General features: G+C 42.7%; 2 protein-coding genes across 3 annotated transcripts in view; one reads left to right on the forward strand and one right to left on the reverse strand.

The window, feature by feature from the left end:
• The window catches only part of LOC118785546 (sodium/hydrogen exchanger 7-like), a 47,490-nt gene extending 42,523 nt beyond the window's left edge, over positions 1-4,967 (forward strand). The window contains exon 16 of one of the 2 annotated variants that reach the window (XM_036540272.1): positions 1,724-4,967. In XM_036540272.1, coding sequence (XP_036396165.1) covers positions 1,724-1,975 — 252 coding nt within the window. In that variant the 3' untranslated portion in view covers positions 1,976-4,967. Of the gene's footprint in view, positions 1-1,605 lie in introns of both variants that reach the window. The other variant, XM_036540273.1, reaches the window with a different exon arrangement.
• A 1,630-nt stretch (positions 4,968-6,597) lies between these two features.
• Positions 6,598-13,527, reverse strand: LOC118785882 (carbohydrate sulfotransferase 7-like). Its single transcript, XM_036540829.1, has 2 exons — positions 12,211-13,527; positions 6,598-7,909 (listed from the first exon to the last, which is right to left on the reverse strand). The coding sequence occupies exon 1, from the start codon at positions 13,487-13,489 to the stop codon at positions 12,233-12,235; it is 1,257 nt and encodes a 418-aa protein (XP_036396722.1). The 5' UTR covers positions 13,490-13,527; the 3' UTR covers positions 6,598-7,909; positions 12,211-12,232.
• Positions 13,528-14,449: the final 922 nt, after the last annotated feature.

Raw genomic sequence — 14,449 nt, forward strand, 5'->3', positions numbered from 1 at the left:
TCTGCCTTCAAATCAAAGATTGTGGAATTTTTTTTTTTTGAGGGGAGGGGGTTTTCACTGTGCATGGTCAAGGATATTTTGATCTCTTGCACGGTGTTAAAATGGTATGAAAATATCCACTGCACATCCACTGGACTACCAGAACATGATCTCATTATGTTTATTCATGGTGCATTTTAAGAGGGTAATGCTTTGCTATAATTCTGGAATTGCTGTAATGTCATCTAGACTGAAATTAAGCAACTATAGCTGTAAGGTTATTTGCTTATTTTTTGCATGGTTTAATAACCAGTCATTGTACATTGTTTTGTTTGTTTCCTTCTCCACCTCCAAATTTGCAGGAAGTATCTTAATTTTACAGTATATTAAATTACAGTCATAAGTAGTACTCTCAAATGCCATGCATGTTTTGTACCAATATATGAAAGCATGATCCTGATTTCTTCTTCCTCAGTATTTCATACTGTGCCTTTAAGACTTGGTTGAAAAAAAATACTGTAGATGCCTAATACTGTGATGGACAGATGGAACGTCATTGTTTATTGCCAGGCTGATGGGAAGCCTTTCTCAAAAGAGGAAGTTTGTCACCAGCAAAAGTTGCTTATGAAATAACGCAGGCCCTTTTCTTAGAAAAGTTTCAGCGTTCAACATTTGTTTTCTGCTTCAGTCATGTCAGACACTCATCTACATCTAAAATATATCCAGGGACAAAAGTTCCAAAACATTTTTCAACTTGTAGAATTCATAGAAATGTTTCTGCCCCTGACCTGTTTTGCAGCTAGCACAGTTTTATTTTTACTATATGTAGGGCAGACATGTTATAAATATGGCTCTGTTGTTTGATCAGTTTCATAAGGATGCAGTCCCTATAACTGAATGACAAGTATGGTTGTCATACAAGCATAGCAGCTCCCGAGTAGCTCAGTGGTTAAGGCGTTCGCTTTGAACACACGCTGAGCTCTATAGCCAAGGATTTGATTCCAGTCATGAGATAAACTCGTGATGACTGGGCGCCCTTGGTGGTGAGACAAGTTGGCTTTGTTGCACCCTGGATAGGGGTAGTCGGCAGGGGTTCAACTCACCACGTCCAGGCCTTTGACTCATCAGGCTCCTTCCAGTTGCTTGGATGATGTCATTGTAGCCATGCCCTTCCTCCACTTAGCGGTTAGGTCACTGTAGTGCGCTCGGTGGTGTGCAGTGTGAATAATATTTGTGGTTGGCGTGTGAATGGATTGGAGGATTGAATTTGCTATGACCCAGCACTCTTGCACGAGGACACGCTTGTTACAGTGAGATGACCATAACAATATCCAACTGGTGATTCCAGAATGGGGCTGCATAAAGGACAAAAAGCATAAAAAGCAGTCCCTTATGAAATCTCCCTTCTTTCACTTTGTGTAAGATGTTTGTAGAAGTGGTCAGTTGAAGGCCTGTGCATATGTATGCGTGTGTGAGGTGTAACTGTGTTATATCCAATGACATAACCTGGCCTGGTTATACCTTTGCATTCTTATATGCTGATAGTTTTATATTAAACACACACAAATTATATCATAACTAAGTGGATCTCCACCTCCCCCTCTCTGTTTTTGTGTTACTCCATAGTGTCCTTCGTGAACCTGTGATTGGTTGGTGTGTGTGTGTGTGTGTGTGTGTGTGTGTGTGTATGGAGCTCCTGTGTCCTCCCCGCTCCCCTCATGTCTCTCTGTCGCTGTACCTGCAGAATCACGAGCAGCTGAAGGAGACCGACTCGGACCTCATCCTGAACGACGGGGACCTGACGCTCACCTACGGCGACACGGCCATCACCGCCAACGGGGCGTCGGGCGGGCGCGAGGCGGGGTGGGAGGCGAACGGCCGGAGGGGCGGCAGCGCGTCCGAGGAGGCACTGGAGCGCGAGCTGGACGGCCGAGATCAGGAGGTGCTCGGCGGCCGTGGGACGCGTTTGGTGTTCCCCGTCGAGGACCATCCGTGAGCCCCCCCCACCCCCCGCCCCATTACCATCCTCTCCACTCACGCCATGCCTCCTGTCCTGTGCCGCAGAGACTGATGAGGGATGGAGATGAAATGCAGGTGCAAAAAAGTGGGAGAGGGGTTTTTTGAGACTCTTCTTGTCCCTAGTGAATTGGACCATGTCCATTGCCTGAACTGAGACTTCATCTGGAAAGCAGAAAAAGCAGCAGCATTTTGCTCCCATCGCCTTGGCCCAAGAACCAGAGGCTTCACTGAGGATGACATTATGGCCTGTGAATGCAGGTGACTCCATTCATTTTTTTCTAATGCTCATATAGGACAAAAAATATCCATTGGTGTTGTACTCAAGAGCAGTCAGCCCTTCTAGAAATCATGATTGCTGCACAATCTGTATTCCTCTGCTGAGGCATAAGGATGGTGTAGATGATCTAAAGTTGTATTAATCACTCCTTGAGAAGGAGAGGTCAGAACCTGGGCACACAAAAATGCCTGTATGCCAGTCTGCCGGTCATTGTTATCGCCAGATTGCCATGACGGTAAAAGACTGAACACCTGAGCAAGGTCTGAAGGCTGCCTGACCCCTGCATGACTGTCAGCCACTTGCTCTCCATTCTCTGGCCAGAAAATCCCTGTAAGTGTGAAACAGGGGGCCAACAAATTACATATCAAGCCTTACTCTTCTTCAAGGACTGTCATTTCTGTCAAAATAAAATTGATGGATACACTTTTTTTTCCATTTATAAATTTGTAGTCCCCATTGTGACATTTCGTCAAATTTTCACTTCTTTTCTGGATTCCAGCCATCAAGAAACTTGCAGCAGGCCATGTATTCTTCCTGTCATCACTGACTTAGGTTTAGCGTGTGTAAAGGGACAGTGAAGTGATAATGCTCTATTGTCTTATCTGTATAGGATGGATGAGGAGCGCTGTGATGGCCGTGGTAGACTGTCACGGTGTGTGATGGATGAGAACAGAGAAACACAATGCCTGGTGCAGCTCCACTGACATACACTTGCCCATTCAACATGCTACTTTTGCTAAAAGGGGCATTTTTTTCCCAATATGTTAGGTGACTGATTGTTCCATTTAGATGTGCATTAGGCTCTATTTTACAGCTGCTATAATTGCTAACTGTGAAGTGTTGCAGGTCTCTCTTTGTGTGGAGGATATTGACGAAATACTCCTGTGACCAAAGGAAAACATTAGTTTACCGCTGTATAGACACCACCTCTCTTTCAGTATAGAAATATATCTACTGTCCCTGAGTTTCTTACAAGCCCCTTTTCTAGTAATGTGATGCACATCTGTGTTGCTGTGTGCAGCTGTTCTCTGCAGACGATGATATCCCGAGCACTTCCCTGAGCTGAGCCAGGCCCAGGCCTCAGTGCACTGGGGTGCCAAACCCATCTGCTCCTAACGCGATGCTTACTAATCGTTCGCCGCCCTGACTGATGAATTAATCCCATTGTTTACAGTGCACCCTGACAGCTTGCTAGGAGAAGGCGCAGCGTGCTGCGCTGTCTCTGTCAGCATTTTGTATGGGTCCGTGTGCTCCATAGAATCCACAGAATGTTCTCTCTGAATATTCATGAGTTCTATAGGAGATCGAGCCATGGAAATGGAGGAATGGAGGGGTATAGGTTGAGACAATACTGTGATTGTATTTGATTTGGAATCTTTGACGAAACAGGAGAACTTCACAAAAGCGTTAAGTCTTGTTGCGAGGAAATTTTGATTGGAATTTGTGTGGTTATGCAATCCGCCTAGCAGAGATCCTTGTAGGATTGGATTTCACAAACCACGGAGAAATTGCTTGAACAAAAAGCGGTGCGTTGTACTCTGAATTCCACACCTAACGGGACAACAGGACTTTGTAAGGAGCTGTGTGAGGAGTCTCTGGAGCTCAGAATGCATTCCCGAGCCATTCACATCTGAATTATTCATAAGCATGTCTCAAAGAAATATCTGTAATTGCCTGTTAGCCCTTCCTGAAGATGCAGCCAGTGCAGTTAACTGTATACTACACACCTTCAGGATCTCAGTAAAAGCACCAACACCTACTCTATATTCTGTTTGTCTGTCTGTTTGCCTCAGGACAGCTTTTCATCTCATTCACTTCTAATGTTTGAAGTCTAAAGTATCAACATATGCTTGAAAGACAGGATTGCTGAATGTGTCCATTTCCTTATTTTAAGAGGCTAGTAAGGGTTCTTTGCTGAAAAGACACTCAGTGGACTCAATAAGGCATTCAGTATCAAGTATTTGGATCACACTGAACAAAATCACTTGCTTGGAAAGCAGACTGGATATTTTAAATCTTCAGTCCTCCAGGCACCTTGGAGGGCTTTTTGAGCAGCTGAACCCGGGGAAAGTCTTTCAGTTGGATGTGCCAAGCGTTTATAAGTCAGCCTTGTTGGGGCCATTGACGTAGTGTGTACTTGGTATGTCAACATAACTTTCTGAGGGGCTTATCTAGTAATATTTATTGAGTTGTTCCAGGGAACTCTGAAAATAATTCTAATATGCCACTGACATACAAATGAAAAATAACACTAATAGACTGAAGTGTTGATAGATTTCATTGAGCCTTTCCCAGTCAAGCAGAGTACTTATGTAACCTGAGGTGGAATTATAACCAGGATAAAAATGTGTATTGTATACCTTATGGGACATGAGGCTGCTACCTATACCAAAACCCTGAGAAATGCAGCTTTTAATGGCCTGAGGTGGATGCAAACTATGAGTTGGGAGTTTTTTTTTAAACTCAAGACTGGAGGAAAGTGCAGGACTGTGCAATACTTGTATGTTACTGGTTGCCTTTAGGCTCTGCATACCCTTCAGCTGGACTGTGCAATATCTGTGCAGAATGCCTGCTGGCATTCCTGCTCTTAGCGACCAATCACCAGGATTACCCCTATTAATGCTGTGTGTCCTGGACAGCTTCTCCCCTCTGTAAATACTGCCAATGTAAACCCACCCTCTGCTGTAAGACCACCCAGTAACTGTCTCATTGAAGATGTTCTGCATGTTAGTAAACCTATCAATAAAAGCTGTACATCAGTCTGGTGTTCTGAACTGTGTTGAGTTTCCCTTTTGAATTGACCCTCTGCCCTGAAAACAGTGACTCAGACAATAGACCCTAGGTCTGTAAAGCTCTGTGTAATTTAACTAGTCATTATGTGTTTTGATGTTTTTATAATGTTTTTATACCTGGATGAAATGCATTACTTGAATTTTTCATAATGTTCAACTACACAGTTGGACATTTAGACCCATCCCACTATTCTATCATGGATTAGAATCCATTAGCATCAAGTTACAGGATCACCTCTAAACACATCCCTTCACATCTACTAAGGGTTTGGTTTAGTCAAACTTAATATTTTCATCTATACTTACAGTAGCAAACATACCCTCAAAGCACAACTTGCTTTGAAATGCAAAAAAATATCTAATATTTATGTCTGAGGTTCATGCCTTTATAGGAATTCATAGACAGATGATGTTCCACGTGTACTGTGCTGTGCTTATAAATGACAAAAGGTTTGCCTGTCTGGAAACAACTTTCAGAAATGGCACCGTCTTATATAGTTACAACTGTACTGCATTGGGAGTTCAGCAAATTATTAATGGGACTGTAAACTTTAAAGTAAATGCTCTTGCCAGATGCCACATTCCAGATGCCAGACGTGTGTGTATGGAGCAAAGAGGTGGGGGTTGTGTTTATACACAGGTTACACATTACGTGGAGGGTTTGTCTCCACAGACTAGGACTCACGATTAACACTGCTGTAGAGATCTGAGCAACAAGAACTCCGTGTTTAAAAACTCCATTCCTGCCATTTTTAAATCAAATGCCACCTGTGGTGGTTTCTTGATAAAACCCTGAGAAGGTATGTGGTTGGAAATAACTAACCATTTATAGATGAACCTTGTAAGAGGCATTGACTTAGTGTGTTTAGCATCTCCAAATAAACACTTTCCCTGGGGTTCAATTGAAATTCTTATTCTTGAAAATGTGAAATTATTTTTTAATTCAATGCAACTGTTTTCAGAGAAGAACCCCAGGTATTCTTCATGTGCTTCTGAAGAGAATATAGATCTACCTGACAGTTACTGATCATCTAAAATTATTGTTACCTTCCACTTCATAAAAATACTGGTTGAAGAATACCTTTGGAACTACCAGCTGTAAATGATATCACAATGACAAAACATAGTAGTGTCAGGGATCCAACACCAGGGAAAAGTTCATTGGGCTAGACTTTCCCGAGAGGGCTGATGGGAGCTGAAGTTCAGAACTCGACTGAATGAAGTGTTATTAAACTAGACATGGACTTCATTTCCCACCCACAACTCTGAGAATTTGTGCATTTGTTGAATACTGAACAGATACCACAGAGTATATTTTAAACAAGTCTTTAAATGTCACCTGAAAGAGGATGTAAATACATAGATGTTCTACATGATTGTGGTTATGCATATCTTTATATTCTAAATAAAATGCTAGCTTCACCCATCGGTGAAATAAAACATACACATGTATACTAGCAAAAAACATTTATTTGAACAGAAGTATTTCATAAAAAAAAACTTGTTGCTTGACAAGGGTCAAGGGTTGTGTTTAATACAAGTCAGTTAGTAACAGGGAACACTTTTTTCTATTCGTAAGCAACGGCAACACAGAGTCTCCTGCCAACTGTCACATACTGTACATATCATACCAAATACCTTAGTGAACAAATACTGCGACAACATGCTGTTCAAGAATTCTGGAAACAACACCTACCCTACAGAGAAAGCACGTACAAACTGAACCACATGAACAAACAAAATCGACCTGATCTGGTAGTTGATGTTAAATTACAAAAGGAGAGGCATTTCATTTTTGTTGCTGTTAATGTATGGAATAGTGACAGATTTCCTTGTGTCTAAACAGCACTTTTAGACTCAACTCTGTAAATGTGGAAGCTAATAAAAAGGTAGGTACCTAAATGCAGATTTCATCATGGTGGAGCCTGCTAACCCTCTCAGAGGTGATTTGATAGGATGTAGAGGAATTCCACACAGTTGTGAGAGTACCGTCAGAGAGAGGGGTGGATGCCAGGCCTCTGGATCCCTGCATACGGAGGGCCTCGCTATTCTGGATGGGCTCCTTTTACCCAGCAACGGAGCCCACAGCAGTGAACTGTGATCAACTGCCTCAACATCTGGTTCTTATTGGGCTAAGTGTGTAAAAGTCCATGTCAGAACACAAACTGGTACTGCATATCTCCTTTGTGATCAGAATCTGAGAACTGTTAGCATTTGTTTTCCCTTTTTGGTTGCGCACTGTTGACCTTACAACAACTACAATCACACACACACACACACACACACACACACACACACACACACACACACACACACACACACTCTCACACACAAGTGGGATCTGAAATCTTGGTATTGTAGCACAACATGAACAACTGAACTGCAACAGGACAGGGGTATAGGGAGTAGGATGATTCGGAAGCTGCTGGGTACTCTAGCTCAGGATCGTTTGTGCCCAGGTGTGACGTAGCCTGCTCGCTGATTAGGGCCTGCCGGGAATTGAGAGGGGATTAACGCCGATGAAAGCTGGAAGTCAGTAACCTGGCAGACCTCTGACCACACTGACCAAACAGCACTGCCTCCTTTGGCCCCTTCTGAGATGAGGCCCAGGTCAGTGTGGGGAGAGGAGCTTGGAACTCCAGCAAGTCTCTCATTGTACATATATACACATGCTGGTGTCTCTCTGACCCCCTCGTGCAGTGTTCATTTCCTCTGCTTCCTCTGGAGGAAGGGATCCTCGCGACGTCGTCAGGGGAGGACCCAGCCGTCACGCTCCCCCGCCCCGCCTCCATCTGCACCAGTGGTGATTTCCTGTTGTTCCTCTCCTCTGTGCATCTGGCTCCTGGGACACACAGACATGAGTTCAGTGATTGGCTGACAGCGCCCCGTCATGTTGTGATGTGAGCTTCACGTGCTCTGACTATCAAGGAACCACAACCATCAGGGGAGTTGTCCCCCGCCCCCACCCCCTCACAAAAAGTGCTTTATATACACAGAGTGGCTGCCACAGGTCCTGTCACATACCCTCAAGCCTCAGGGCTAGGGTCAGAGGAAAGGAAAATCCAAATTTACAGTGAGCTTTTCAATGCATAGGGTCTGCATGCTTCACTCTTTAGCAGGGCTTTTTGAGAGGATGAACCTATGGGGGGATGGTCTCCTTGAATATGGTCCCCATATCCACAGTCCCAGCCTTTGAGTCACTGCCATCTGCAGTCCTTCTGTGAGCACCACAGCACCGCACCCAAACAAGCACCCTGTATCACACCCAATTCTGTCACCGAGACAGACTAAAAAAGTGTGACCCATGAAGCACTATTTTCAACATAGTACAATTTATACTGCCATTTAAAAGCCCTATAACATCATACTTCATCTACAGCTTTTTTGGCTTGATCTCAACATGAAGTGGTCCACTAAAACCATAAAATTACAGACAACCAGGGAATCTTAACAGCTTAACAAAAGACATACCATGTGGTGAACTTTCATAATTTAGTACAGGTGACTGCACTGAGGGGAGGTGCAGTGATGCTTACCTAGGGTTTGGCTACAGCTGGATCTCTCATTGCAGGCCCTTAACCCTACATCAACTTGTTTTCCTCCCTCACATGATACTGTTCATTAATCTGAAGACAACGATAACAGTTAAAAAAAAACTGCAAACACAACAAGCATTGGCTAGAGGAGCCCTAGGAAAGAGCTCTAGCTTCAAAGAGGTTCTAGAGTTCCTGTAATAAGAACGGCATCCCCATGCTTACAATCTATTATCACACCCCTACACTCTGGTCAGATCACTCCACTTTGCTACCACTGGTCACCTCGTAGTCCCTTCTTGAAGAAGCCACTAATCTTGATCACATTCTATATGCTGGCCACCGCCAAGTGAAATAAGCTTCTCAAAGCTGTGAGGACAGTGGGATTGGTGCCCATTTTACAACACAGACTCAGAACTCACTCATTCAAACTATACCTTGGCTCAACAAACTCTGAACCCTTCCACTCCTAACATAATGGTACATGCTTACAGATAATACTGATGGTGGTTTAAACATTGCAGATAAATGCTGTCTGCATCAACAAAAGCTCAGTGGTAAACACATTGTGTTGGTATAAGCTTGATGGTAGTAACAGTTTAAGGTTGTGCAACTTATGACAGCTCTTATTCCCTTGGTGGCAATGTTTTCCACAGTAGCACTATATTTCATGGATGACAGCAATCATTCAGTATCTATACATCTACGTACATAACCCTATTGAATGCACTTTTTGTGAGTGACTCATATGAGCATCCCTAAATGAACAAATGTAAAATATGTAAATGGCCTCTGCCCACCAGCCAGATAGACTTGCATGGTCGGGAACTGGTTTTGTAACTCATGTGTTTCTGGTTTTGCGTTCAGATTGGCCTTTGTTAGCTTGCCCAGAGGACATATATGTAATAAATGATAATTACTTGTCAGTCCTGAAAGGGCTGTCCTATTTCAGTTTGGCCTGCTACCACCATACCATTGAGCAAGATGCTTCATTGAAATTGCTCCCCTACATATCCAACATTACAAAATATAAAAATGCAGGATGTAAATTCTGTAAGTGCGTAAAGGCAGCTATCTTAAAGGAATAATTTTCATATTACAGTCTATGATATGATCTTTCAAATTATGGATACAGTCTGCTTACATGCTTTGTTACAATGATTCACAGCTCAGAAATAATTAGTTAATGGGCCCTCTGTGGATTAAGAGCTTGATCTCAAAACTGGAAATATGGCCGTTTCCAGGCAACCTCCAATTGAATCAAAATAATCACCGTAATTGGTCTGCAGAGTTCATTTCAGTGTTCTCCCCATATGTTGTGCGATTTGTTTATCCAGACAGTGGAGGGAGTAAAGATAGGACATCACAGTCTCCAGCATGTACACTAAGAAGCTTGCCAGAACAGAGGGGACATCAGGGTTAGCCACAATTCAACTTGAGGCTAACTGGAGGAAGGAAGTCACACTGACTAAAAGAAGTGCGATGGCAATGGTTTTGTTCTATTTATGACCCCCCAGAGAGTTTTGAGAACATTACATGGTAAAATATAAACTCTACACGTCATAGTGCAGGGTTCACGAATGTCATCAGTTACAGCATTTTTTGTCTTTTTTAAGAAGCATCAGGCCCACTGAGGCTTAACTCAGAGTACATTTTTTGAAAATGATGAGCATAATGAGAGAGTATGGGACTTGCTGCACTGTACGTGACCTAGTCCTCACTTCTTGTTGGTGGAGTGTTTGTTGGTGTAACTCTTACCGTGCAAAACTGCTGCTAATGTTGATAGGCCATTTTTCGCTGGCTGCTGAGTCTTTCTTTTAAGCTCAACTTGTAAAACCCAATGCTGTACAAGATTCTTACAAAAAATTTTCTGACTTGCCAGAAATGGATTCCCAGCTTGTAAATGCACCGAACAGCAATTATTATGGCCCATGAGCACTTTACAGGAAACAAGATCTACAACTTTAAACCAATGTACAACTTCAGTGTGCAGGTGCTGAGTTCCAAAAATAATACTGCACCAGTGCCAAGCTATAATAATTAGCCTAATAAATAATTATGGTTCATTCAAATGCAGTTATGACCTATACAAAGGTTTTCAACAACTAATAAACCTTGACTATTTATAATTCCACTTGTCCTACTGTTCTTTTACATTGTTTATTGTTAGACTGAGCAACCCTGGAACCCTCGCTCACTTGCATTCTGCCAACGGCTCCTCCAAAGTAAGGAAAGTACTGTTGCTTTACCACTAGATGGGAAAGAAGCATCACAGAGGCTGAGGTGGTAAGGGAGGAATTTAATTGCCCAGTTAAACTAGGGGAATATATGTATAGAAACTGGGGGACTCTGTGATTCAGTTAGTCCTAGGTGAACATTAAAGACCAAAGCGAGTCAAAAACCTAAACTCTTGTCTGGAAAACAGCACCTCTCACAACACAGTGTCCCTGTCTCTGCAATGAGCTACTGATTTCCGTTGGTCCACAGGGAAGACTGTCCTCTAGTGGCTGACAGAATCCACTTTTGTCAGCAATCTGTTTTTCTTGGGAGGTCTCCTGTCTAAGTATTAACCGTGCCAAGCCACACTTAACTACAACCATCAGACAAGAGAAAATGAATGTGATATGTCTGCGGTTGACAAGAGGTTCACAGACCAACTGTAAAAATGCGTTCATTCAGACTCAGTGGGCCCCATTTCACAAACAATATTTAGACAGGCTACATAATCCAGTTAAAAATTCTCAAACTCTAAAATTACATTACTGGGTGGCTATATAATGAGATCCCAGTTTTAAAATAGATTTTTTTATTTTTTTATTTCAAGGATATTTGAGCTTCTGCAGGTTTTGCAAGTTCTGTCCATAATACAGAATCTTCTACAATAGTCTTAGCAATCTGAGCAAGTACCTCCAGATCTGATTTATTTTCAGAGATATTTTAAATAGTTTGTTCTTATAATACAGGGTATTGTTGGTTAACACTCTAATTAAGTGGATAGTATTTCACTAATGATTGTGAATGATCAAAACCCAGTAGTCAGACAGCAAAGAGCCTACTTCTTTTTAACAACTGAAAAGCATAAATCATCTAAAGGAACCTTGTATCAATGTGATCATAATGTTTATATGCAGCGGTGCAGACGTTCATTTGCCTACTAACAGGGTTCAGGCAGGCATGAATCACACTTCCATCTGGTTCCAAGCACGTGTCAACGAACCTCCTAAGAGGTGTATTTTAGGCCGAAATAACATTAAGGTCGCATTACTTTCATTTTTAAAAGATTAAGAAGTAAGAGTCAATATCATGACTAAAATCTCGTTTCACAAACAAAATTTCCTTCTTCCACTTTCTCGCTTCCTTTATTGTGTACACAAACAATCTTTAATGGGAAGCGTCGCTCAACTAATTTAATGCAGAAAGTCCCTCAAGGGGGGAAAACAAATGCCACTCCACGTTTTTTATTATGAGAGCAGTAATCCGAATCATTGTACTAGCGTGTGTGTTCCCTACAACAGATAAAACTTCACTTACGCAAGAAATAGTAACACAATTACTTCTGACGGATGACAGTAAATACAGGAGCGTACTACAGCCACTAGTTAAACGTTACCTCGATTTAGTGTCTTCCAATTTTACGTTTTATCCACGTTGCTTTTTTGATATCCGAGTCGGCGCATGACTTCGCTGCAGTAAGCTTCAACTTGGTTGATCTGCTCAACATTCAGTCTCTCTCTCCATGCGAATATAGCTTCTTTAGCGTCCCTCGATGAAATTAGGAAAGGTTTCTCGGAAGAGTACCCCTCCCCGTGTGTCATGTTCAACACAAACCTCTCAATATTGGGGAAGGAAGTCAGGTTTGAGAAACGGTACAGCCTCCGCAATTCCTCAACTGGATTCAGGACAAGGTCTTCGTAGCGCAATTGAATGTAGTTTCTTTTAACCCACTGGGGTGCGTTCTTGACCAGCAGCATGTCATTGAGCCAGTTGTCACAAATCAGCTCCATTGCGCTCGAAACGTAACTCTCCGCCCGGTTGGCCCTGTTGCTGGGCATGAGGAGCCGTTTGTACTTGTCCGTCTGTTTCTGGCTCCGCAGCACCTGGATGCTCTCCTTCACTAACGCCAGTTTCGATTTCAGTCTAGAATTGTGGACCGCTCGTGGGTCTCGGAACAGCTGAATGACTTGAAGTTGCAGACCAGGATCTCTGATCAGAGGAACCAGTACCCCGAGATCAAGAACTCGCACATCTTTAATAACAACGACAGGGTACTTCTTGCACTCTCTCTCCAATTCCTTGATATCCTTAGGTCGGCACTTTTCACAGACGTCTCCTTTCACCAACCCAATTTCATCTTTCTTGTAGGCGCTGCACAAAGGCTTGGAGCATATAACCTTGTTCGTTTTCCAACCGAAAATATAAGAGGTGCTTATGTTGTTAGTTCCTGCGTAGAGTTTCAAAACGGAGAAATCACAACGGTAGAGCGAATTCATCATGTCCCGTACTGCTCCTTGAAGACTTCCCGCGTCTCCCGGATAAAGCGCTTGCCACATATTCCACATGGGTTCGTACAAATAAAATACATCGGGATGCTGATTGAACAGTTCCCCTAAAAACGAAGACCCCGTCCTCCATGTGGCGTGCAAATAGATGTGTGTTTTCGTGTGGCTCCTATTGACCATGTCTCCAACCATTTCAGTACCGTTGTTGGATTTCTCCCCGTTACTCCACAATGCCATCGCGCTGTCCAAATCAGGGCACCTTTGCTGCTGCAGCCCATGTTTAACCTGACTAGTTTTACTCCTGTAATCCAGCATATAAGGAATTAACAGAAGTATTACAGAATACCCTAGGATCAAAATCAAGTACTTCTTCTGCAGCCTCCTCTTCATCTCCTCGGCCACCGACTTGATCGGTCGGTCCTCTCCGATCTGTCTCCAGCTTGTGTGTGAACGAAGGAGGACCTCGCCAAAGTTAAGAGGAGCGTCAGTCTGCTTTAGACACGCCCCCTGCAATGTCAAAATAAGAGTTTCAAGTTTTGCTCCCGACTCTTACAGTCGATAAAATGTATTTGCCCAGAGGCAGCTAGAGGTAGCACGCCAGTTACGGAGAGCTTTTCGAGTTATATTATCATCCGATTACTTATGATATTGTCAGCCTGTGATAACTGTATTAGGTCATTAAAACTCATCTGGGATTACGGATAACATCGAAGCTAACACTAAACTATTATGCAGCGATAATTCAAGAAAAAAATCTGCTTTTTTGCAAATCTTAATTTAATGTGCAGCGATGTCATTATAACGTATCAAATGATTAGCAATATAATTGATGTGGCTTTCGAAAACGAGTGTTTCCGAGTACAACACAACGCAGCAAATGTTCAAATTGTACTTAAAATATTCTGTGATTTGAACCACATTAAAATTAAAAACATTACATACCCGCGAACACAGAATTAACGTCTACAGCACATCTTTTGCAGCCATAGAGACAGACGGGATTACATTTTTCACGCGAAACGTACTGGTTGGCCACCAAACATTCATCTGAGGGAGGGACGGGCGGTATGTTCAGTTGCACAGAGTGACACAGGAACGTTATATTCTAGCTGTGTGTTTAGCTTTAGGTAGTAGCATCATAAACAAACACAATAGAAAGTCTGTTGCTAGATGGCCGACTAAGGCAAATACCAAGCACAGTTATTTGGCCGTGCTTCACATTATTATCATAAGGTTGGTGATGCCAATATAGAATAAAAATACTTGACATTTGACATAGCTAGTGCTAGCTAGACTCGCTAGATAGGCAGTATTCTGTCGTGTTTGCTAGCTACCAAGCTAACCGCCAAC

The sequence above is a fragment of the Megalops cyprinoides genome, chromosome 11, assembly GCF_013368585.1.
Source record: "Megalops cyprinoides isolate fMegCyp1 chromosome 11, fMegCyp1.pri, whole genome shotgun sequence".
NCBI classification, from domain to species: domain Eukaryota; kingdom Metazoa; phylum Chordata; class Actinopteri; order Elopiformes; family Megalopidae; genus Megalops; species Megalops cyprinoides.